Source organism: Hypanus sabinus, chromosome 3, assembly GCF_030144855.1.
Source record: "Hypanus sabinus isolate sHypSab1 chromosome 3, sHypSab1.hap1, whole genome shotgun sequence".
Lineage (NCBI taxonomy): Eukaryota > Metazoa > Chordata > Chondrichthyes > Myliobatiformes > Dasyatidae > Hypanus > Hypanus sabinus.
The window spans coordinates 111,172,683-111,195,620 of NC_082708.1; the positions used below are offsets into that span (position 1 = coordinate 111,172,683).

Sequence of the window (22,938 nt, forward strand, 5' to 3'; positions counted from 1 at the left end):
TGGCTAGTTGGACAGCTGCTTAATTTGACCAAAATGTATTGGTACCGATGTGTCTCAATTAACTGCAATCCACTATATTCCATTTTGCCTGGAGCAAATTAGCATTTGAGGAAGGTATAAGGTGTTAGGTTTTTACAATATTATTTATGGGCAACTCAATTTATGGTATTTGGGTAAAATTCGCAGCAGCTATTGCATTAAGGTTGATGTGACTTGAAGAAAGGTGGTATGTTCATATTCTTAGAAATCATTGGGAGGGATGTGCTCATGTGTTGATTCTAATTACTTAGTAAAGTGGTTGATTAGATTTAAATATTGAAATAATGTTGATGAAGTTGCTGTGCATTTTTTGGCAGCCAAATGTGTCAATAAATCAAACTGCTTACTTCTCAGTGCTGTTGTACCCCAGCCAACTGAATGATAGTTACGCTGTCAAATGCCTAGTGAATAGGTAATAGAAAGGTTTTAAGAAGTCAATAATTACTTATTGATGACCAGATCATTGCTCTGGTGTTTCTGCCTTAATGATGAGGGAAGTCTGATTCTGCTTTCATTGGTAGTAGCTTCCAGGATGTTTGTCATTGTAGTGAAGGGAGGGGTGGTGCTTGGTGATGATAACATCACCATATTGAAGGGATGAGGGATGGTTGACTGTGGATTTGGAAACACTTAAAAGATGTAATGGTTGGTACATGGAGGCAAACATGGTTGAAGTGTATATTTGTTGGGAATTTAAATAAATGAACAAGAAATGGTATGGGCTCATGGGAAAATAAACATGGTATTTGGTTAAAGGAAAGGACTTGTAATACAGCTGAAAAGGAAATTAAACTCAAAGATAGGGAAAATTTTAGGAATCAGCAAATTATGAATGTGTATCATGAAAGCAAAGGAACAAAACATCTGAAAACACTTTCTCAAAGCTGTTACGGATTAACATAAGGAAACCAGCTGAAGTAAATGTGCATTCCTTGCACGGGCACACACACGCACACGTGCATATGAACACACACAGATTGAGTGAAAATTGTAATGGAGAATAAATGTCAGTATCAATAAATACTATTAGTTTTTATACTGAAGAATAAAAAGTAATGAAATACATATTGCTGTGAGAAAATTAGTTCTAAATAGAGCTGATAGTGGCGACAAAGCCGACTAATGTCATGGACCTTAAAGTATATGTCCTTGGTTTTAAAATATTTATAATATACACATTATTTCTCGCCTTTTATTGTTCCCTGGCCTTTTGAAAGGTCCATCCACAATAAGTAGCAAACACAACTGTTAAAGAAAGGAAGGAAAGAAACCTGGGATCTAAAGTTAATATGTTTGACAAGTTGTAAAAAAAATACCAGAATTTATTATTAGTGATATAGGGCAAAGACCATTAAAACCATAATAGAATGGGCAGGATTGACATTGATTGATGAGAACAAAATCTCATTTGACAGATCTTCATTTTGAGGTGATTTCTGGCAGGATAATAACAAGGAGCCAGTGAACATAGTGTTTAGAAATTTTGAAAACATATTTGGTAGGATTCTGCCCTAGAGGTTATTACTCAAAATCAGGAGATATTAATATCCTTATGTTATATAGATTGGGGATTAGTTTACAGCAGGAAGATTAGATTTTTTTTGGTTTTGCAGCCTGCAGTTGACAGATCATTGTAAAGATTGGGTCTTGGTCATATATTCTTTATAGTCTTTGTTAAGGACTTCAAAATTCAAAACAAATTTATTATCAAACTATGTATACTGTATGTCACCATACTCTCCTGAGATTTGTTTCCTTGCAGGCATTCACATTGGAATAAAGACATACAATAGTATCAATGAAAAACCACACAAAAAAGCTGACAAGCAACCAAATAATAGTAATAATAATAAATAAGTAATGCTGAGAACATGGATTATAGAGTCCTTGAAATTAAGTCTGTAGGTTGTAGACTCAGTTCAGTGTTGAGTATGAGTGTAGTTGTCCATGCAGGTTCAGGACCATGATGGCTGAAGAGTAATAGCTGTTCCTGAACCTTGTTGAATGCTGTTATGGGACCTGAGGGTCCTGTACCTATTTCCCAATGGTAGCAGTGAGAAGAGAACATGGCCTGGATTGTGGGGTCCTGGTGATGATGGATGCTTCTTTCTTGTGGCAGCATTTCTTGTTGGAGGGCTCAGTGGTGGGGATTTGTTGAGAAATTAAGTGCCTTTTATGTAAGAATGCTGATGATAGAGAGCTAAGGAGAAAAGTGAGCTGCAAGAGGAATTAGAAGAGGCTGTAAGGAGATAAACAAGTTAGTAATGAACTGACAGATGACAAGTGATGTAAAAATGTGTTTATCCATCTTAGTAGGAAAGAAAATGGTGAAAGACTGGGAAATGGTGTTCACAAGGACTTGAATAATCTTGCACATAAATCACAGAGTTATGGGCTGATTGGTGCTGGCTGATAATGAAAGGGAATCACTGAGATTTTGAGTACTTTTTAATTTAATAAAAAATCCTGGAATGCTTATTAATAATAAGGTTAAAAACTTAATTCCTATGCTTTGGAAGCTAATATCAAATGCTGGATATAGAGATCAAGTGAAATAACAATTTTAACTTGACATTCACTGGAATTCATCCATCAGTTAAGCTAAAATGATTTTTTTTAAAAGTTTAATAAAACTGGGCTGAGGAGTGCAGAAATTAGTGCTGTACTTTCACAGATCCAGGAACCTAAGTTCAATCTTGACCTCCAGGTGCCTGAGTTTCTTCCAACTTTGGGATAGTTGATTACTGTAATTCATCCCTTTGTTATAGATCATTGGCAAAAATGAATCAAAAGGGAGTTAACTGGCATGTGTGAGAACAAAAAAAAAGTTGCAAGGATAAAGAAAGTAAGCTGAGAGGGATTGTTCCCCTGGGGACTTGGAAGAATTCATTGGGCTGAATGACCTTCTCTCTTGTAATAAAAATAAAATGAAGATAGTTTAGACTAATTCATAAATATGAGGGGCATTTCCAATGAAGCCCTGGGACTGAGCTTTTGTTCTCCCATAATCTCCATATTATTTTCCATCTTCTTTTGAGTAAGTTCTGACCCAACTTACTCAACTAATGGAATCGTATCTTGGTGACTGTTCACTTCAGTGTTTATCGGGCTTCATGTTGCTATATTCAGTCAAATGCTGCTCTGACAAATTCACCTCTTTACTTTGTGTTTGGACCAAAGCTTTGATGAGGTTTGGAGCCCAAAGTGGTCTACTTTAAATTCAAACTGGCTATCGGTAACTCCAGTTACTGACCTATTGCTGCTTTATGTATTATCAATGATATCTTCCATTACTTTGTGACAAATGGGAGTGGACTGAGTTGGTGTTATTAAGCCATAATGAATTGGAAGTAGCATCTTGTGCACAGGTTATACCTGGATTTTTAAAATATATATATTGTTGTGTAGCTACTAGTTTTGTAGCTTGTGGATAGTTTGAATGGAGGCACTACTAATTTTGGAGTGCTATCTTTACTCCAGTAGCTTGCTGTTGTCTATTCCATTGATTTTGCTGTATCTGCTGTTAGCATTTCTTGTACGGTGGATGAAGTTAACTGAAGATTGTCTTCTGTGATGTTGGGAATCTCAACAGAGAGGGTAATGGGGTGTCCACTCGGTACCTTTCATTTAACTCAGCCATTGATTGTCTTTGAGGCAAAGGTAACAGCCAATTGCATTTTGATCTTCATTTGCAACAATATTCTTCAGATTGTGTTGCATATCAAAATATAGTTGCAGAAACCTCACAATTAAGTGTTATATCATTATTTTTGTTTGGAGGGGACAAAACAGTGTATTAACGTAAATGAATAAACACTTAACAATCCAGTGGCCAACTATTTTATTTCCTATCCCCATTCCCATTCTGACTTGTCAGTCCATGCCCATCTCTTCTGCCACGATGATGCCATCCTCAGGGTGCAGGAGCAACACTCCATATTCCACTTAGGTGGCCTCCCACCTGATGGTATGAACATCAATTTCTCCTTCTGGTAAAGTTCTTTATTTCCCCTCCCCTTTCCTATTCGTCGTCTTCCTCTTCTTCTGATGGTTGAGGGGTAATTAGTGTTCTTGAATGTAGTGGTGTGAATCCTGAGACTCCTGTACCTTCCTCCTGATGGCAGCAGTGAAAGCAGAGCATGTCCTGGGTGGTGGAAGTGCCTGATGACAGTGTTTTGTATGGATGTGCTCAGTGGTGGGGACGGCTTTACCTGACATGGCCATATCTGCTACTTTTTGTAGGATTTTCCATTCAAGGACATTAGTGTTTCCATACCAGACTGTGATGTAGCCTCTCAATATATTATTTTCCTCCATGCATCTACAGAAGTTGGTTAACGTTTTAGATGTCATTCTGAATCTTGGCAAGCACCTAAGGAAGTAGAAGCGCTGCCTTGCTTTCTTCATAATTGTACTTGTGTGCTGGGTCCAGGACAGGTCCTCTGAAATGATATAACTGAGGCATTTAAAGTTGCTGATGTTCTCTACCTCTGATTCCCCTATGAGGACTGGCTCATGGACCTCTGGCTTCCTCCTCCTGAAGTCAATAATCAGCTCCTTGGTCTTGCTGACATTGAGAAAGGGTTTATTGTTATGGCACCACTCAGCCAGATTTTCATTCTCCCTACTATATGCTGATTCATCACCATCTTTGATTCAGCCTACAACAGTGGTGTCATCAGCAATCTTGAATATGGCATTGGAGCTGCTCTTAGCCGCACATTCATAAATGTAAAGCGAGTAGGGGGCGAAGCACCCAGCCTTCTGGTGCACCTGTGCTGATGGAGATCGTGGAGGATGTATTGTTGCTAATCTGAACTGACTGGGATCTACAAGTGAGGAAATCGAGGAACTGATTGAACATGATGATATTGAGTCCATGATCTTAGAGCTTATTGATAAGTTTTGAGGGGATGATGGTACTGAATGCTGAGCTGTAGTAAATAAAGAACATCTTGATATATGCACCTTTGTTGTCCAGATGTTATAGGGTGAGTGAAGAGCCAATGAGATGGCATCTGCTGTGGACCTGTTACTCCAGCAGGCAAATTGGAGTGGATTCAAGTTGCTTCTCAGGCAGAAGTTGATATATTTCATCACCATACTCTCAAAACACTTCATCACTGGGCCATAGTATTTGAGGCAGGTCACCAATTTCTTCTTAGATAAGGGTACATTTGAAGCATGTGGGTAACTCAGACTGCTGGAGTGAAAGGTTAAAGATCTCAGTGAATGCTCCAGTCAATCAGCACTGGTTTTTTATACTTGACCAATTACCCCGTCTGGGCTGGATGTTTTTTGTGGGTTCACCCTCCTGAAAGCTGCTCGCACAAGACTGAAACCACAGGATCATCAGAGGGCTGTAGGAGTTAGTGGTGGTTTTAATGGTCAAAGCAAGCAGAGAAGGCATTATGTTTATCTGGAAGCGAAACCTTGTTCTTGCCTATGTTACTTGATTAAACTTTATAAGAGGTGATAGTATTCAAGGCTTGCCGCAACTGTTGAATGTCCTTCATTGATTCAAGTTTAGTCCAGACTTGCTCCTTTACCCATGAGGTGGCTTTTCAGAGATTGTACCTGGACCTCTTGTAACTTTCTTGGTCACAGACTTGAATGCCTCCCATCTGGTCCTCAGCAGATTATGGATCTCATGGTTCATCAGGGATTCTGTTTGAGGAAGATGCTGAATGATTTTGTGGTTTTGCTTTATCTTGGCTGTCTATCACCTCCCCCCTGGTGCCCCTTCTCCAGCCCTTTGCCTTTTCCATCTATCACCTCCCAGGTTCTTCATTCCTTCCCCCCCCCCCCCCCCCCCCCCAACCAGGCTTCACCTGTCACTTTCCAGCTTGTTCCACCACCCCCCCCCCACCCCCCCAATGTTTTTATTCTGGCATCGTCTCCCTTTCTTTCCAGTTCTGATGAAGAAAGAATTGTTGAATGTTTATTCATTTCCTTAGATGCTGCCTGACCCGCAGAGTTGACCCAGCATTTTATGTGTGTTGCTTAATTTGAATTAAATGATATTGAGTTAAGATTACGTGTAACTAATTCTATGTAATTTCACAGTATAAAACCCTTAATGGCTGTGTTAAATACAATTGGCCCACAATTTTGACTATCCCTCAACTATGCCCAAGTGCTCAGGGCCATCATATTTGAGATATATTTGAGTTATAGTTAGTTATATCTCATCCCCACGCCTTGCTTGGCTCATTGAGTGGCAGCCTTGCCGTTTCTTTGGCGTTTGTCTGTTTTAAGAGGCTGAGTTGCTAGCTTGATCTTCAGCACAGCTTAGATGGAAGGCATGCAAGGGGCCAACTGGATTCGAATGTGGGACCATTCACCCTGAAGTCTGGTATGGATGCCACTACACCACTGTCCTGCTTTTCTATCAGCTGTAACTGAAGGCATCTGCTACTTTCAGTCACATGATAATAAGAATAGCTTTGTTTTTGATAACATTGCCAGAGTAGACTATTAGGCACTATTTATCTTGTGCTCCTTCATATGCTTTTTAACTGTTCCGTGCACATTATTTGGTGAGCATAATTTCTTCTTATTCAGATACAAAAATATCAAAAATTGCTTGAAGAATATGGCATATTCTCTGCATGCCTGCTCATGTATTCAATTTATTCACTAGCAGGTTTACCTTTTTACCAAAATAAAAAGCTCTTCAAAAAAACACCCACTTAAATTAAAAATTTGTCTGTAGCCACCATTTACAAGTGATGAATTTTAGACACAGAGGTTGTTTTGCATCTGATCAGGAATATTTGCAACTTTTATTAATAATATGAATTTTGGGTATGTCGATAACTATACAAAACAACACTAGAAGTTATCTAACAGGTTAAATTACTTGGAGATAGCACAGCCAGGGCCAATTCAATCTTTGCTTCTGATCAGGAACATCTGCAACTTTTATTAATGATATGGAATTTTGGGTATATCAATAACTATACAAAACAACACTAGAAATTACCCAACAGGTTAAATCACTTGGGGATAGCACACCCAGGGCCAATTCAGTTGTAGTATTTTATAGAAAGACTAATAAGCAGATCGGGATTTAGTGACTGAATTAAGAATAATAGAAAGAAATTTAAATACAAAAAGAAATGATATGTAAAACAAGACATGGCATCAAGCTCATAGTTGCAAAAAGTTTTTTTAAAAAAGAGAAGACTTGTAATTGTTTTAAGATGTAGTAAAAACACAGTGTATGACGTTTAAAATTTTAAGTGGCCATCTTAAACAAAATGTCTAAATGGATCTTCTTGTACAGTAATTGTAATTAGTTTCATAACCTTTTTTTTTAACTTCAAAGGCCACAGAGAATGAGGCTGGAGAAATGGATCTAAGTGGTCTGCCAGAGACTGCAGTAGATTCTGAAGACGATGATGATGAGGAAGATATCGAGAGGGCATCAGATCCATTGATGAGCCGGGACATTGTGAGAGATTGCTTGGAGAAAGATCCTATAGATAGGACAGATGATGATATTGGTGAGTCAATGACAAATTAACAATGGAAAAAAGATATAAATTTGCGAAAAAAGATAAATTTGCAAGGTATTTATGACTGAAGTGTGAAGGTAATGATATATTAGGGGAACTGCAAAATTTTATAGTCAAGGAGTTTGCCTTTCTGTGCAGTAATGTCTGTTTGATGTACCAAGCAGACAGAAGGATTTGTATATTGAGATACAGTGCGGAATGGACTTTTCTGGCCCCTTGAGCTGTGCCGCCAACAGCCCCCGATTTAACATTAGCCTAATCACAGGACAATTTACTATGACCAAATAATCTACTAACTGGTGGTACTTTGGAATGTGGGAGGAATCCGGAGCACCGGGAGAAAACCCACACATTCCACGGGGCGGACGTATAACTTCCTTACTGATGATGCCCAAATTGAATTCCAAACCCCAACGACCTGAGCTGTAATAACGTTGCGCTAACCGCTACATTATTGTGGTGAAGGAATTCAACAATCTTGCAGGTAGCCCCATGTTTCCATTTCTTTTCACTTTTTTTCATATAATTGGACCCTTTCAAGGTGGATTCAAACATTTTGAAGATCTAATATTTTTCTTTCCTGTTTTTCTGTTCCTTAAAAAGTTGATGTTCATTAAAGAACAAATGCAAAGGTGCCATTTGGCTTGTAGTACCCAAGTCAGTGGAGAGTCATAATGAAGTATGTATTGACCATTGTTTTAGAGTCATAGAACACTACAGTTCAGAAACAGGCCCTTTGGCCTATCTGGTCTGTGCCAAACTATTAACTCTGCCTAGTCAAATCAACCTACATCTAGACCACAGCCTTCCACTCCCTTCCCATTCATGTACCTATCCAAATTTCTCTTAAATGTTGAAAGTCCTCAAGTCCTGGCAGCATCATTGTAGGTTTTCTCTGAATTCTTTCAATCTTATTTACATCTTTCCTATAGGTAGGTGACAAATACTGCACACAGTACACCAAATTAGGTCTGTCCAACATCTTAGCCAATTTCAACATACCTTGCAAAAGTATTCAACCCCCACAACTATATTCACATTTTACTGTCTCATTTTCTAAATTTAAAATATATTGAAGTAATATATTGAATTAAAAACCAAAATTGTGAGGCTAAAAAAGTATTCATCCTCTTTGTAATTATTACCTTACCTACTCACCCAGTTTATTGATGTAGAAAGTTGGAGGATCACCTATTTTCAATGAGTTCTCAAAGAATAAATATCCCTCCTCTCTGTAAGGTCCAATAGTATGGTAGATTTTCAATAGACTAAACCAAAATGAAGACAAGAGCATTTAAGACACATCAGGGAAATAATAATAGAGAAGCACAAATCTGTGGAAGGGTACAAGACCACCTCAAAGGCACTAAACATGCCTCAGAGCTCAGTGCAGTCTGTCTTTAAAAAAAGTGAAAAAATATGAAACCACAGCCACACTGCCTAGGCCATGCCACCCCTCTAAATTTAGTCACTGGAGAAGAATGGCCCTTGTAGGAGAGGCTACTGTGATGCTAACAGTCAGTGATTGAGCTGCAGAAGTCAGTGACTGCAACTGGAAATGAAATTCATGACTTCATAATCTCTAATGCCTTGCACAGAGTATTGATGTGTGGCAAGGAAGGAGCTCTGGCTTAATAAAAAGCATATCTTTGCCTATAAAGACTGCAAAGCATCACTTAGAAGGTACTGTAAAAATGTGGAAGATCTTGTAATCAGGTGAGACTAAAGTGGAACTTTTTGGCCTCAACATTAAGTGTTATGTGTGGTGTAAATCTAATACTGTGCATCAGCTGGGTAACCAGTCATATGGTAAAGTATGTTGGGGGTAGCATCATGCTATCGGGATGCTTTTCAGCAGCAAGGACTGGAAATCTGGTCGGGAGTGATAGCAAGATGAATGCTGCTAAACAGAGAGGGATCTGGATAGAAATCTTCTAGCCTCTGCAAGAAAGCTTAAACTGGGGAGGAAGTTCGTCTTTCAGCAGGACAACGACCCGGTGTACTGCCAGAGTAACCATGGCGTGGCTTCAAATGAAGAAAATTGATGTCCTTGAATAGCCTCGACAGCTCTAGCAAGACGTCAAGATTGCTGTCCACCGCCACTCCCCAACTAACCTAGCACAGCTTGAGCAATTTTTCACAGAAGAATGGGTAAATCCTACTCTACTGCGTTGTGCAAAGCAAATAGAGAACCAAAAAAACTACTGACTGTAGTAGCTGCAAGAGATGATTCAATCAACTACTGAGCAAATGGGAATGAATGCTTTTAAACTTTTAAACATTTCAATTTTTGAATGTTTAGTTTTTCCTGCTTTACAATTTCACTTTTTTTTGGGCTCTACTATGGGGAAAAGATTGCATGCAATTCACAATAAAAATTCTCAGTTAAATTGATCAAAATCCTCGCTTGTAATACTCGTTTATGTGAACAAAGTACTGGGGGTTGAATACCAGCACTGTAACATCCCAACTCCTGTACTCAGTACTTTGATTTATGAAAGCCAAGTTTTGTGGGAGTAAAGTACACGGTGTTAAATGTGTTAAAGGAAGGTAGTGGATTACAAAGGCACCTAGCTGGAAGACCACCAGTGCTGATGCTGCTTACCATTTCCAAATTCAGAACAATGCTGTGGTCTTCATTTCCTGTATCACAAAGGATGGATGAATAATTTATGTTCTCACATTGGTAGAATAGTAGTTAGCACAGTGCTTTACAGTAAATGCCACTATCTGTAAGGAGTTTATACTTTCTCCCCATGACCTTGTGGATTTTCTCTGGGTGCTCCCACAGACCAAAGACAAACAAGTTGATAGGTTAATTGGTCATGGTAAATTGTCCTGTGATTAGGCTCGAATTTTGGGGGGGGGGGGGGTTTGCTTTGCAGCGGAGCTCGAAAGGCCTGCACTGCACATCAATAAGTAAATAGATATTGAAATAATAAATAAGCAAGGAAGCCAGAGTTACGCTAAAGATGCACCACAAAACTAATACGGTTTTAGCAAACAATTTAATACTAGAAATAATCAGAATCAGGGTTAATGTCAGCGGCATATGTTGTGAAATTCGTTAACTTTGCGGCAGAAGCACAATGCATGATATAAAAATCTGTGAAATTACAGTGTGTATATATTGTAAATATGTAGCGCAAAAACAGAAAGAAAAAAGTGTTTAATGTCCATTTGGAAATCAGTTGGCAGAGAGGAAGAAATTGTTCCTGAGTCACTGAGTGTGTGCCTTCAGGCTTCTGTACCTCCTTCCTGATGGTAACAGTGAACAGAGGACATGTACTTGGTGGTGGGGGACCTTAATGATGTACATTGCCTTTTTGAGGCACTGCTTCTTGAAGATGTCTTGGATTCTATGGAGACTAGAACCAATGATGGAGCTGACTAATTTTACAACTTTCTGCAACTTAGTTCATCCTGTGCAGTAGCCTCCCCCACCCCGATACCAGACGATGATACAGCCAGTTAGAATGCTCTCCATGATGAAAAGTCATCTCCTTCTAACAGCAAATAAGTTTCTTTACAAATCCCAATCTCCTGAGTATTTAGATACAGTTCTACTTTCATTTTCAGTTTTCAGCATTTGCTAGTTTTGACCTTCCAAATACTTTCTTAATTTGTTGGGCCTGATATTTCTCTAACTAGTGCTATTTTATAGAAGTTACAAGCTTCCACCTGATTTGGAAGGCCATATGTCAGTTTGCTGCGTTCCTGGATTCCTCTTAGCTTGCAGTGACATTCCAATCTCTGAGATGTGCTTGAATGGCACTGGGGAATGGCCTTTTAGAATTTGCTGCAAGACCCATATCCAATTTTGCTTCTATGGTGATTGTAAGGCGAAAGTGCACTTTTTTTCTATTAGATTATTTTTGGTGTCATAGTTTTGATTGGTAAGTTTTAGGTCTTAGTTAATATTTTATGTTTGTATCTTAGTTTCAAATTTTGTTAAATAACTTTTAACTATTTAAAACCCCTTATCACCTTTAAAACTTACTTAGCTGAGGGTTGGCCTTTGCCAGTTGTTAAAACTATTGGGGGCATTTTGGAGAAAAGGCTTCCTTACTGAAGTCAGAGGCACTTGTTGCTAATCAGGGTACATTGTTGAATTCCTAGATGCTTTGGACTAACAGTTCATCCAGACTAGGTAAGTATGAGTATGGAGCACAGATAAATCGGAAGTGTTTCTTGGGAATGGTGGAAAAGTGAGGGTTGCCAGATCAGCAAAATTTATTCCTTTTCGTTTTTTTGAGTTATCTACTAATGGTCTTCTTATGAGTCCATTGAAGTTAGTAGACATCTTGGAGTGATGTTCTTTTGCATTCTGTTTGATGTTCTTCCAGGCTTGTACAACTAACATAACTAAAAGACTAAATTGTTATTGCCTGACCTTCATAAATGTTGCAGAAGGAATGTAATGATTCTGCTAATTCAAACGTTTAATTTGCAAGTCAAAATATTTTGGTGCCCTACATGAAACTGATTCCTTTATGTGAGGATAATGTACAAGATGAATTTGAAGCAATTGTATAAATTCATTTGTCCAATTAGCTGCTGAGTCCTCTTGTTTCCAGAGTATGAATTGGTGTTCTTGTTTTTCTATGCAGAACAATTATTGGAATTCATGCATCAGCTCCCAGCTTTTGCCAACATGACAATGTCAGTCAGAAGAGAGCTTTGTGCTGTGATGGTGTTTGCAGTTGTAGAGCGGGCGCGCACCATAGTACTCAATGATGGTGAAGAGGTGTGTACTTTCAAGCCAATTTGCTGAATTTTTAACTCTTAATTTAAAGAAACAGAAAGCTCGTTATGCTTTAATTCATATACATATCTCCTTTTACAATATAAATCTGAAAATCCTCTGTATTGTATCTCCTTTTACAATATAAGACTACTTTAGCTTAATATATGTATCTTATTTAATCAAAAGTATCAGTTGAACTTCTCTGTTCTAACTTTCTCTTGTCTCCATCCTTCTAAATGGCTCAAAAAATCACCCTTGATATATGTTGATATTTGATGAATAACATATGATTATATCAATTTTTTAAAACATTAGCATTTTGGGAAACTAACTGTTGTAAATGACAAGTTTGCTTTTTTTGGACTAGTTCATTTTTAATTTTCTGAAAAAAGTGTTACGAACCCCGTAACTGGGTCACTTACCAGCTAAGATAGAGAGGTCCGTTGAAGTCTGATGGTACTATTTTTAACAGTATTTATTAGTAAAAATACACAAAAATAATATCAATGCAAACATACAGATAATATACGTCGTCAATACTAAACCTAAAAGTGCGGGTGTAATAATAATCAATAAGAAATAAGCTCAATTGTTGCCTAGGGGATAATGTATTGTCCGATGGAAATATAAAAGTCACTCAGTTCATGCAGGCTGCAGCCTTGGTTGGAGTTGAGAGAGAGATTTTTAGAAACTTGCCGGCTTTCCTTTTTATGATTTCAATCCGTTGGTGTGGCCGTTCACTTGTGGCCTCTCCTTTAGCTAAGCCATTCTTCTGTGATGAGCCCGCTACCCTGGCAAGGGAGAGCGCAAACGGGCCCTCACCGGCGTTCGCTATAAAACGCTGTCACTGGCTTTCCAGCGTTTCTCCTAGTGCGTCTAAAGGGGTTGTTCCCCAGACCCTCTTTTATCCTTACTCACGGGGTCTCAGATGTCAATCAGGTTGGGATGATGCAATCCCTCAACCAGCCCACTCTGGTCATCCCCTGAGGGGCTTCAGTGAATAGTACAGTACTCAATACACAATTCCGTCTCCAAGAGACAATGGCCGTTATCAGTGGCTTTGTTTCGCTGAGGCCAGGACACATTCCAAAACCTTGTGGATTCTCTCTCTCATTTCCTGGGTCCCAGACCCGAATTAATAGCAATCTTGCGATTCTCAAAAAGGAGGGGGCTACTTTGTACCCTTCGGCCTCTCAGAGTTGTGGCACATCCGTAACAAAAGTATAATATTTTAATATCAGGAAGCATGAGGCTGGGAATGGTGTGTCAGAAATGAATGTCGCCAGGAAAGAAAGAGAGTCAAAACTGGGAGTAGGGCGGATGGAGCAAAGAACAGGAATTCAGGAAAAAATGATACTTGTACTGCAGAGGTGGAAAAGTGCAAGACCTAGAGTCTGGTGGACTTAAAGCAAAAAGATGAAATTTAGTGTGTAAGTTAATGGTATAAGAGGTTAACACTGAGAATTGAAAGTTTGAAGAGGACAGAGTTGAGCACAAAGAAACAGATGGTGAGTATCAGAATAGAGTGTTTAGAAAAGGACAGATCAAAGGGCAAGGTTGAGAGAGGAATCCTAGTAGTGGATTAGGCTGCATGTGGATAGTTGACAAAAAATGAAGCCAAGTATAGATTATTAAATAAACATGTTGCAATCCCAGAATGTGATGGTGTCAAACGTGACGCACTGGAACAGTGCTAGAATGGGATTATGTTGGAAAAGGATGAAGTTGTGAAGACCACACCTGGAATATTGTGTACAGTTTTGGTCTCCAGGTTTAAGGAAGGACATTCTGGCAATTGAAGTGCAGCGTAGATTCACTAGGTTGATTCCTGGGATGGCAGGGCTGTCTTACGCAGAGAGATTGGAGAGATTGGGCTTGTACACGCTGGAATTGAGGAGATTGAGAGGGGATCTGATTTTAAGACGTTTAAGATAATTAAATGATTTGATAGGATTGAGGCAGGAAATATGTTCCAGATGTTGGGAGAGTCCAGTACCAGAGGGCATGGATTGAGAATAAGTGGTCAGTTATTTAAAACAGAGTTGAGGAAAAACTTCTTCTCCCAGAGAGTTGTGGAGGTGTGGAATGCACTGCCTCGGAAGACGGTGGAGGCCAATTCTCTGGATGCTTTCAAGAAGGAGTTAGATAGATATCTGATGGATAGGGGAATCAAGGGATATGGAGACAAGGCAGGGACTAGGTATTGATAGTGAATGATCAGCCATGATCTCAGAATGGCGGTGCAGTCTCAAGGGGCCGAATGGTCTACTTCTGCACCTATTGTCTACTAATTGTCTATTAAAAGTTGTATGTGGACTATTAGTGAAGAACAAGTTTGTGAGTGGGGCAGTGTAAATGTACAATGTAGGAATTTTTGAATAAATTTGAAACTTATTGTGGAGAATTAGAATGAGACAATGCTGGGACTAGGATAGTGTGAAAAACAAGAGTGAGAGAAGGGTGATAATAAAATAGGGTGAATGTGGAAAGTTGACATCAATGAGATTGAGAGTGAGAAATTGGGAAGAGGTACCGTTCAGAGAAGGCAGTTGGAAAGACTGAGGTCAGGATTTGAGAATTAAAACATTATGGAGAATTAGAAAAATTCATAGCCAGAAGTGAAGCATTAGAAAAAGATAAAACTGAGATGATACCTTGTTAAAGGAATCTGCTGCCAACACAGGTTTTTTAAAAAAGCAAGGCCAAAAGCAGAAAACTAGTAAAGCCAGAGCCAAGAGTAGATAGCATGTAAAGAACAAGGCTAAGATTGGTGTGTCAGAATGGTAGAGCCTGCAAGCAAGGGCTTGTACCAGGATGTGTTAAAGAATGAACAATTAGAAAAGACCCAGATTAAGTGTGTGGTTATATCTAATAGAGAAGGCAGAACATTGGAAGAGGATGAGAGAGCGATTGGAGTATTTTAAATATCACTGTCCTGAATGCATCAGTCCAGCCTTTTGATCAGTTGAGGAGATCTATATACTACTAGAAGTCTTATGCTCTGTTTGTCTGTTTGTGACCTTTAATTAGCACAAACAGTGCATTACAGCAGCACTTTTTTTGGCTAAATCGACTTAAAATGCGCTAACATACAGAATGCAGGCAAAGTTCAGGGTTATGTATTTGTATAAAATTGCTCATTCACCAAAATCAACAGCCCCACTTTCACCCGAGAGTCGATCCACCATCATGGAAATCGGGACGCGACACCACGACGCATGTTCACGGCCAGCCTCAGCAGTGACACCATGCAGAGCAAAAGGGCAGGGCAGACTCAGAGCAAGCTCAATTCTCATGGTGCAAAGAGTGTTGATTCCTTCCCTCCAAAATGTTTCGAGTCCAGGACCACGTGTTGGCATTTCAAGGCATTTGAAGGTTACTGTCAAATCTGTGTCAATGGCTGAGGCAGTAAGCAAAACAATGTCATGTCTCCCAGCCAAAAGTCCTTAACATTGAAGCTCTCATTACACTCACTTGACTTTGTTTAGTCAGGACACGTCTTTTATTCGCTGACTCCATACACAATTCTGGGAATCGCTTGCCTGAGATCGCTCAAAGGGGCATTTTGGATGGAATTCGAAACCTAAAATCATGAGTACCTGATGGTCCATCATAAAAGATGGAAGGAGCACACCACCGTCCAAGCTACCTACCTTCTTGCCTGATAGGTCTTCTCACACAGGTTCCCATACTAGCTTTATTTGCCACTCCTGAACCTCCAGAAGAGACAAAAGAGACTGCAGATGCTGGAATCTGGAGCAATAAATAATCTCCTGGAAGAACTCAATGGATCCAGCACCGTCTCTGGGAGGAAGAAATTATTGACATTTTGGATCGAAACCCTGCATTAGGACTGAGCAAGGAGAGCCCAACTTTCAGTCCTGACAGAGGGTTTCAACCTGAAATATTGACAGTTCCTTTTCTTCCACAGATGTTACATGACCTACTCAGTTCTTCCAGCAGATTGTTGCTTCAGAACTCCCAGAACTGAAGTGAAGCCAAATTGTTATCAATCCCAAGTGACAGCCAAAGAAAGCAAAAAGATAAAAAAGTGGAAACGGTGAATGGAAAGCTGGGAAATGGTATGGACCAGAGCAAGTAGTTAGATAAGCATATTTGATTAGGATAAAGGTATTCAGGCTAAAATTAGAGCTGTAGTAGAGGATGAGTGGTTAAGAAAAGGATGGGGCAATGAATGGATTGTATGCAAAATGCAATGTTGGGGTGGAACAACAGTACAGCAGGGAATGGAGCAACAGTAATGTACAGCAGGGACTGGAGCACTAGAAGAGACAGAGGCCAGTGCTGGGAGTTAATAAAGCATGAATCTGAGTTCAGGGAATTTGAAAAGGGTGAGGTCAGGAATGGCAAGTAGGTAAAGTACAAAACCAAGTACAGAGTTGGTAATGAGGCCAAAATTGTGCTGATACTAAAGATAAGAATAGGCAATAAGAGAGATGATATCTGTAAGAAAAGGATAATGTCAACAACAGAGTGCTGGAGGCCCCCAGAGCAGGATTCTTAATAAAGGATGACACAGGAGTGGAAAATACTAGAACAGGTAGAATATGAGAATAAGAGTTAGAAAAAGAAGAGGCTAAAAATGGAATGTCAGAAAATGATAACACTGAGAATATCAGGTAGGTTCAAGTTCAATAATTGGGACATAGGTAAATGGGAGCCTATGGGATGTCAGTGATGTGGGAAAAAGTTCATAGTTCCATTTTATAAATCTGAGACAGCAAAGTACTTAGAACTGAAGGGCAATTTAGCTAAGATAGATTGGAAAACTAGATTAAAAGAAAAAAAAACACAAGAAATTGGCCCCAAAGTGGAAAGGGTACATTTGGGATGGTACTAAGAACCCAAGTCCATGTATGTGTTGGAAGTTCCAAAAAGCCCACTATAAGCAGCATTTCATACACTACCTAACTCCCACCCTGCCTGGCATCTCTTGCCCTTTCTGGAGATCTGGAGTGAAAACAACTCACTCTGGATCCAAAGGAGTTGCTGAAGGAGAGGAATATACAGAGTTTGATTAAAATATAGTTAAAATAAAACAATGACTTTTGGTAAAGGACAAAGAGAGACCATTTTTTTCCTTGAAAATTAAGAGCTAGTGGTACAAAAGGATTTTGGAGATAGAGACTCTCAGTTTGTTAAAAATAACTAAGTACTATTAACAAAATCAAAAAATATGAAATCAAACATAATTGTGCATTTGTAGAACAAAATAAAAAGGCAGATAATGTTCAAGAGTAAATCCTCAGTTTGCTAGTCATTGTCCTTAGAAAACTTCAGTTATTGCCACCATCTGGTTTTTGTAGCTCAGACAATTTCTTTGCAATTTACAGAACTGCCACAATGAGTGTTTCTCAAAGCCATTTTTAAACTGGATTTTTAATGTTAATTTATATCATTTACATTAATTAGCTTGTCATCATTCTTCCATTATATTTCCATTTGCTTCAGATTAGATGTGACCCAAGATAATTGATACTTGTGACCTTTATGATTTTTAAATGAGTGACTTCAGATTTCCCACAATAACATCGGGTACTTGTCTAATTACAAATTTTAACTGTTGATAGCCTATAGTTTTACCTTTCTGTATCATTCCTATTATTAACTTCAGCCCTGCAGCAAAGTTGGAAAACTTCAAAGTAATTTATTAAAAATATGGAAAATTAATTAAGATCTCATCATAAAATGTCATCACATTTTTGAAGTAACCAATGTTGCAGTTAATTGTCCTATGTTATACAAATAAATCCAATCATATTCTATGAACTTGTAGATATCGTGATCTATTAATGTAGAAATACACCATATAATGCTATGTGAAGGCTTATCAGAAAATAATGTATGCTCCAAGGTTATGATGTTAGGGTTGTCAAAAAACTTAGTTTTGAAGGCATGGAAGCAGAATAGCAATGCCGAGACTTCAAGGAATATGGTATAAACCCTGGCCCTGCAAAACTAAAAGTTTCCAGTGTGTAGACAAATAGCTAGTATCAGGAATGGAAAGTTTGTGATGGTAGGAGTAGGTGGTAGTTGTGCTATTGGGGTATATTTTGTAATTCAGGATAATGATATTTTAGACTGTGTATTTCACCCAGAGTATCTGGGCTGCAGTGACATGGATTTACAGAATTTGCAGTATGTATTTAGCCAACTCTGTATTTATGAGGATTTAGTTAGATTGAAAACTGAACAGGTAATGTATTGATATAGATACTATTCATTAGCTCAGACTTTTTTTTTGGCAGGATCCTATGGATTACTGGCATTTAGCTCTGTAATTGTCAGAAAGAGTAGAGATGTGATAATCAAACTTGTGATTGTGGCTGGGAGGATACTGTTCATAGTTATTGCATGATGAACTGTTTCAGAAAATTGGGGGAACACTGATTAGAATATTGAGATCAGAAAATCAACCTGCTTCTTTGTTTTTTTAAAATATTTATTTATTAAATTTTAGAAATTACAAAGAATAAATGTAATAGTAAAATAGTAAGAAAGATAATATTAACCCTTCCCCCTCCCCTTAACCCTTATCTAAAGAAAGAAAAAAGAAAGAAGAGAAAGATTGCCTGGATATCAGAGGATCCCCACATGCTCCATGGAGTTCAAAATAATTTTTATATTTATTTTTTACTTTCCCCAATTACTATAATTTTATCTTCAAAGGACCTATGTATTTAATCCTATCTTTTGTAACCCAATCTCTCTTTAATTTCTTATGTTCTGTTTCTGTTAAATGTGTTTCTTGTAAAAAAAACTATCTCCTTTCATTTTCTTAATATATGTTAAAACTCCTTTTCTTTTCACAGGTCCATCAATTCCATTAACATTAAAACTTAAAAAATTAAGTAAATTAATCATTCATAGTACCTTGGTAATTCCATGTTGCTATCAGTCTCTCCCCAATCATCCAGGCAAAGAAAAAGAAAAACAGAAAAAAGATAACTAATATATAATAAAAAAAACAAAACACACCCCCCCACTAATGTTGCGATTAAAAAGAACACAACATTACCCCCCCCCCCCACACCCCCATTTTACGGGTCATGGCAATCGCCATGATTGTACACGTGAAACTCGCAGCTATTGATCAAGAGCTCTCCCAGCTCCCCCTCAAAAAAAAGAAAAATATATCAATAAAGAAAAGAGAAAAAAAAATTAATGTCTCTACTCTCAATTAATACTCCTCGACCATTTTTTTTAATAAATGTCCCATCAGGTCCAACCTTGTTTCAGTCTTCATCATTAGTCCATTTCATTTCTATAATTCTTTAGTCCTCTTCATGGACATCAGGTAATTCTTGTCCAAATTCCTCCTCTTTCCGGTAGTCAACGAAGAATCTTCTTCCTCCATTATCCAATAAATTATCAATTTTGCTGGATAGCTCAATAAAAATTTATAGCCCTTTTCCCATAAAGATTTTTTCACTGGATTAAATTCCTTCCGCCTCTTCAACAGATTGTAGCTTATGTCTGGATAAAAAAAAACTCTTTTCCCTTCTACTATCAATGGCCCATTTCTCTTTTTAGCACCTTGAGTAGCTGCTTTCAAGATCATTTCTTTACCTTGATACCTTAAACATTTTATCAAAATTGATCTCGGATTTTGATCTTGTTGAGGTCATGGTCTTAAAGCTCTATGTGCTCTTTCAATTTCAATTACTTGACTTCCTTCTTTCATTTCCAAAATTTCCAGAATCCATTCTTGAAAGAATTTTATTGGATTCCTCTGTACCTTCCATAAGACCAACAATTTTAATATTATTTTGTCTACTAGAGTTCTCAAGTGCATCCATTTTTTCCATCATCCGTCTTCTTTCTGTTGTCCAGGCAAGGTTATCGTATTCTATCTTTTCTATTCTTTCCGTGTTTTCTTCTATTTTTACTTCCATCTCTTTAACTGTATTATCCATCTTCTTTTGTTCTTTCACCACATTATCAAGTGTATTCTGTATGCTTCTTATATCTGTTCTTATAGCGTTAAATTTATTCACCATATCTGTTCTTATAACTTTTAATTCATTGATTATGTATATCAGGATATCTTTTATGTTTCCTTTAATCTCTTCCTTCTTTTCTTCTTTTTCTTCTGGATTTCCCAAAGAGTCTGTTTCAACTTCCGACTCACTTTCAATTTCACTTCCAAATGTAGTTAAAGCTTGTAGTTTTGTGAACATCTGTTCATGCATACTTTCGCGCATGCATTGTTCTTGCCGTTTCTTCTTAGAGACCGCCAACATTGCTGCAACTTCTTTTCCCGCATCATCAGAAGCGCTATGCACTTCGTCGGGCGAAGATCCAACTGTGCCAAGACGGCTAGGACTTTTCCCCTGCCGATTTGCGCAGTCTTCGAAGTCGTAGCTTTCTTCTGTTTCAGTTTAGGAGCCATATCAAAAGATAATCCTGAGTTGCTTATAAGTAGTTTCTAATAGATATTTGTTAACTCTTCTTCATTTAAACCTTATTTCATTACTTTTTGCGAGGGAGTTGGAATCCCAACGTCTCGACCCTACATCATCACGTGACGTGTCTCCCCCCCCCCCCCCCCCCAGCTCTTTGGTTGTAGGCAAGTGACAATCTAAAGTATTTACTCTTTAAAGATAGTGGACTCTGGTTAATTGGGCCAGCCACTTATTTGGAATAGCTCTTTAAGAACAAAGACAAATTGAGAGAATTGCTGGGAGTCCCTTTGTTTGGGACAATATGCTGCTTAATTGGGGCTGGAGACTGTTGCTAAACATTTTGTAACTAATGTCGGTCATGTTCGTGTTGTGGAGCTGTTGGTTAGAACCATGCTTAGAACGAACAGTTTTTAAAAAACATCAATGTATGTTTATGTTAAAAAATAAATGATTTTTGTCAACAATAGTTGGGGAGAAATAAGCAGAAAGACAATTCAGAATTATTTTACTCCTTGTGATTTCAAGCATTCGGACTTAGAAATACCAGAAACAGCCCAAAGTGAAATTGAAATAATTTCACTATTTCACCAAGTTAAGAACTGCAGAGAATTTGAAGGTATCAACAATCACCTTGAATGTGACCTTTGGTTCCCCATCAGACACTCAGTTCTCACCTGTGGCTCCAAGTAGCTGTTCACGTGTGACAGCAGCCACACCTGGTACACTGCTTCAAAGGGTGGGCTAAACTAGGTGAGGGTAGCCAATGGGTCTCACACCCTGGTGTGTTAGGGACTTGCCTGTCTTAGCATGCAAAGTCAGCTACAGCAGACTGGTTGGATAAGATCTATAGTGAGATCCAATGCCCAAGAAGGCTGTTCCGCAGCACTACGTGGAGAATGAATTTCATGACGAGGCACAGAAGACGTCATGGTCATCCACTCCAACCAGGGAAGACCCCAGTCTACTCGTACCACTGGACCCAAACCACTGAGTTTGAGAGACTGAAACTGCCCCAATGCGAAGGTTTTTTCTGCTTTAAAACACTCCTGCTGGACTTCCAGTAAGATGGCGACTGCTTAGCTGCTTCGAACTTTAGTTCCATTATTTTCGCTATCTTTGCTCTGAATGTCTCCTTTTTTTAAACCTTAGTTAGGAACTTCATTTGGTTTCTTTCACTTGCCTGCGAACACATCTACCTTACAATGTCTAACAAGGGTTCTAAAACCGGGAGAAAGGAAGTTGCTGCTCTGTCTTCTGAGATCCTCGCTGCGCTGGAACAGCATCGAGACGATATTTTAAAGGAATTTAGAACTGCTTTCAAACAGCTGGAAGCCAAATTGGATCGGATCAACAATAGAGTGGACGAACATTCTGAACACTTATCTCGTATCGATTCGACTTCTGAAGATTTAGAAAGTCGTGTTCAATACTTGGAGACTCTCTGTTCCAGCCTAGAAGAAAAAAATAATAAACTCCTTTCCAAAATGGTGGATTTCGAAAATCGGAGCAGACTCTGTAACCTTCGAATTCTTGGGTTGCCAGAGGCCACCGAACAGGGATCAACCGTGAAGTTTTTCGCCGAGTTTCTCTGTGAGATATTCGGGAAAGATTTGCTTCCAAACCCGTCTGAGCTCGAAAGGGCACACAGGGTCTACGTTCCCCCTGGAATTCTGGGCTCCCGCCCGCGACCGGTAATTTTGTGCTTTCATCAATACCAGGTAAAACACCATCTGATTATGGAGGCACGTCGCAGAGGTACTTTTACTTTCCAAAACACAGCCATTCGCTTTGTGGAGGATTTTGCACCTCAGATCTTAAAGATGCGTGCTGAGTTTAAAGGCGTAATGAAAATGCTTTTTGATTGTGGTTTTAGACCCTCGCTTCGCAATCCTGCCATTTAATGAATCACGCTTAGTATTGGAAAATATAAGTGGTTTAAGTCAGTGAAGGAGGCTGAGGCATTTGCTGCAAGTCTTCTGGCTATCCAGCCATCTTCGGAACCCGATCGGACCTCCTAAAATGGTGGATAAGTACTTCTCATAGTAAAAGTACTTTTTCCGGACTCAGACTTCACTTGAATCACTCAGTCATTATTTACTGAAACTCTTAAGGGCTGTTGGCAGTCTCTCCCTGGATTTGGTGTGTCTTTTTTTTAAATAGACATTCTGTGCTTAATGTTTCCCTATGGATGTTAAACACTACTTGT

General features: G+C 38.7%; 1 protein-coding gene across 6 annotated transcripts in view; it reads left to right on the plus strand.

Annotated features, from left to right (window-relative positions):
- rapgef2b (Rap guanine nucleotide exchange factor 2b) overlaps nucleotides 1-22,938 on the plus strand; it is a 357,783-nt gene that overhangs the window by 232,454 nt on the left and 102,391 nt on the right. For all 6 annotated transcript variants that reach the window (XM_059964949.1, XM_059964950.1, XM_059964952.1 and 3 more), the window contains 2 exons: nucleotides 7,370-7,547; nucleotides 12,170-12,306. In XM_059964949.1, the coding sequence (XP_059820932.1) occupies nucleotides 7,370-7,547; nucleotides 12,170-12,306 (315 nt within the window). The remainder of the gene's footprint in view (nucleotides 1-7,369; nucleotides 7,548-12,169; nucleotides 12,307-22,938) is intronic.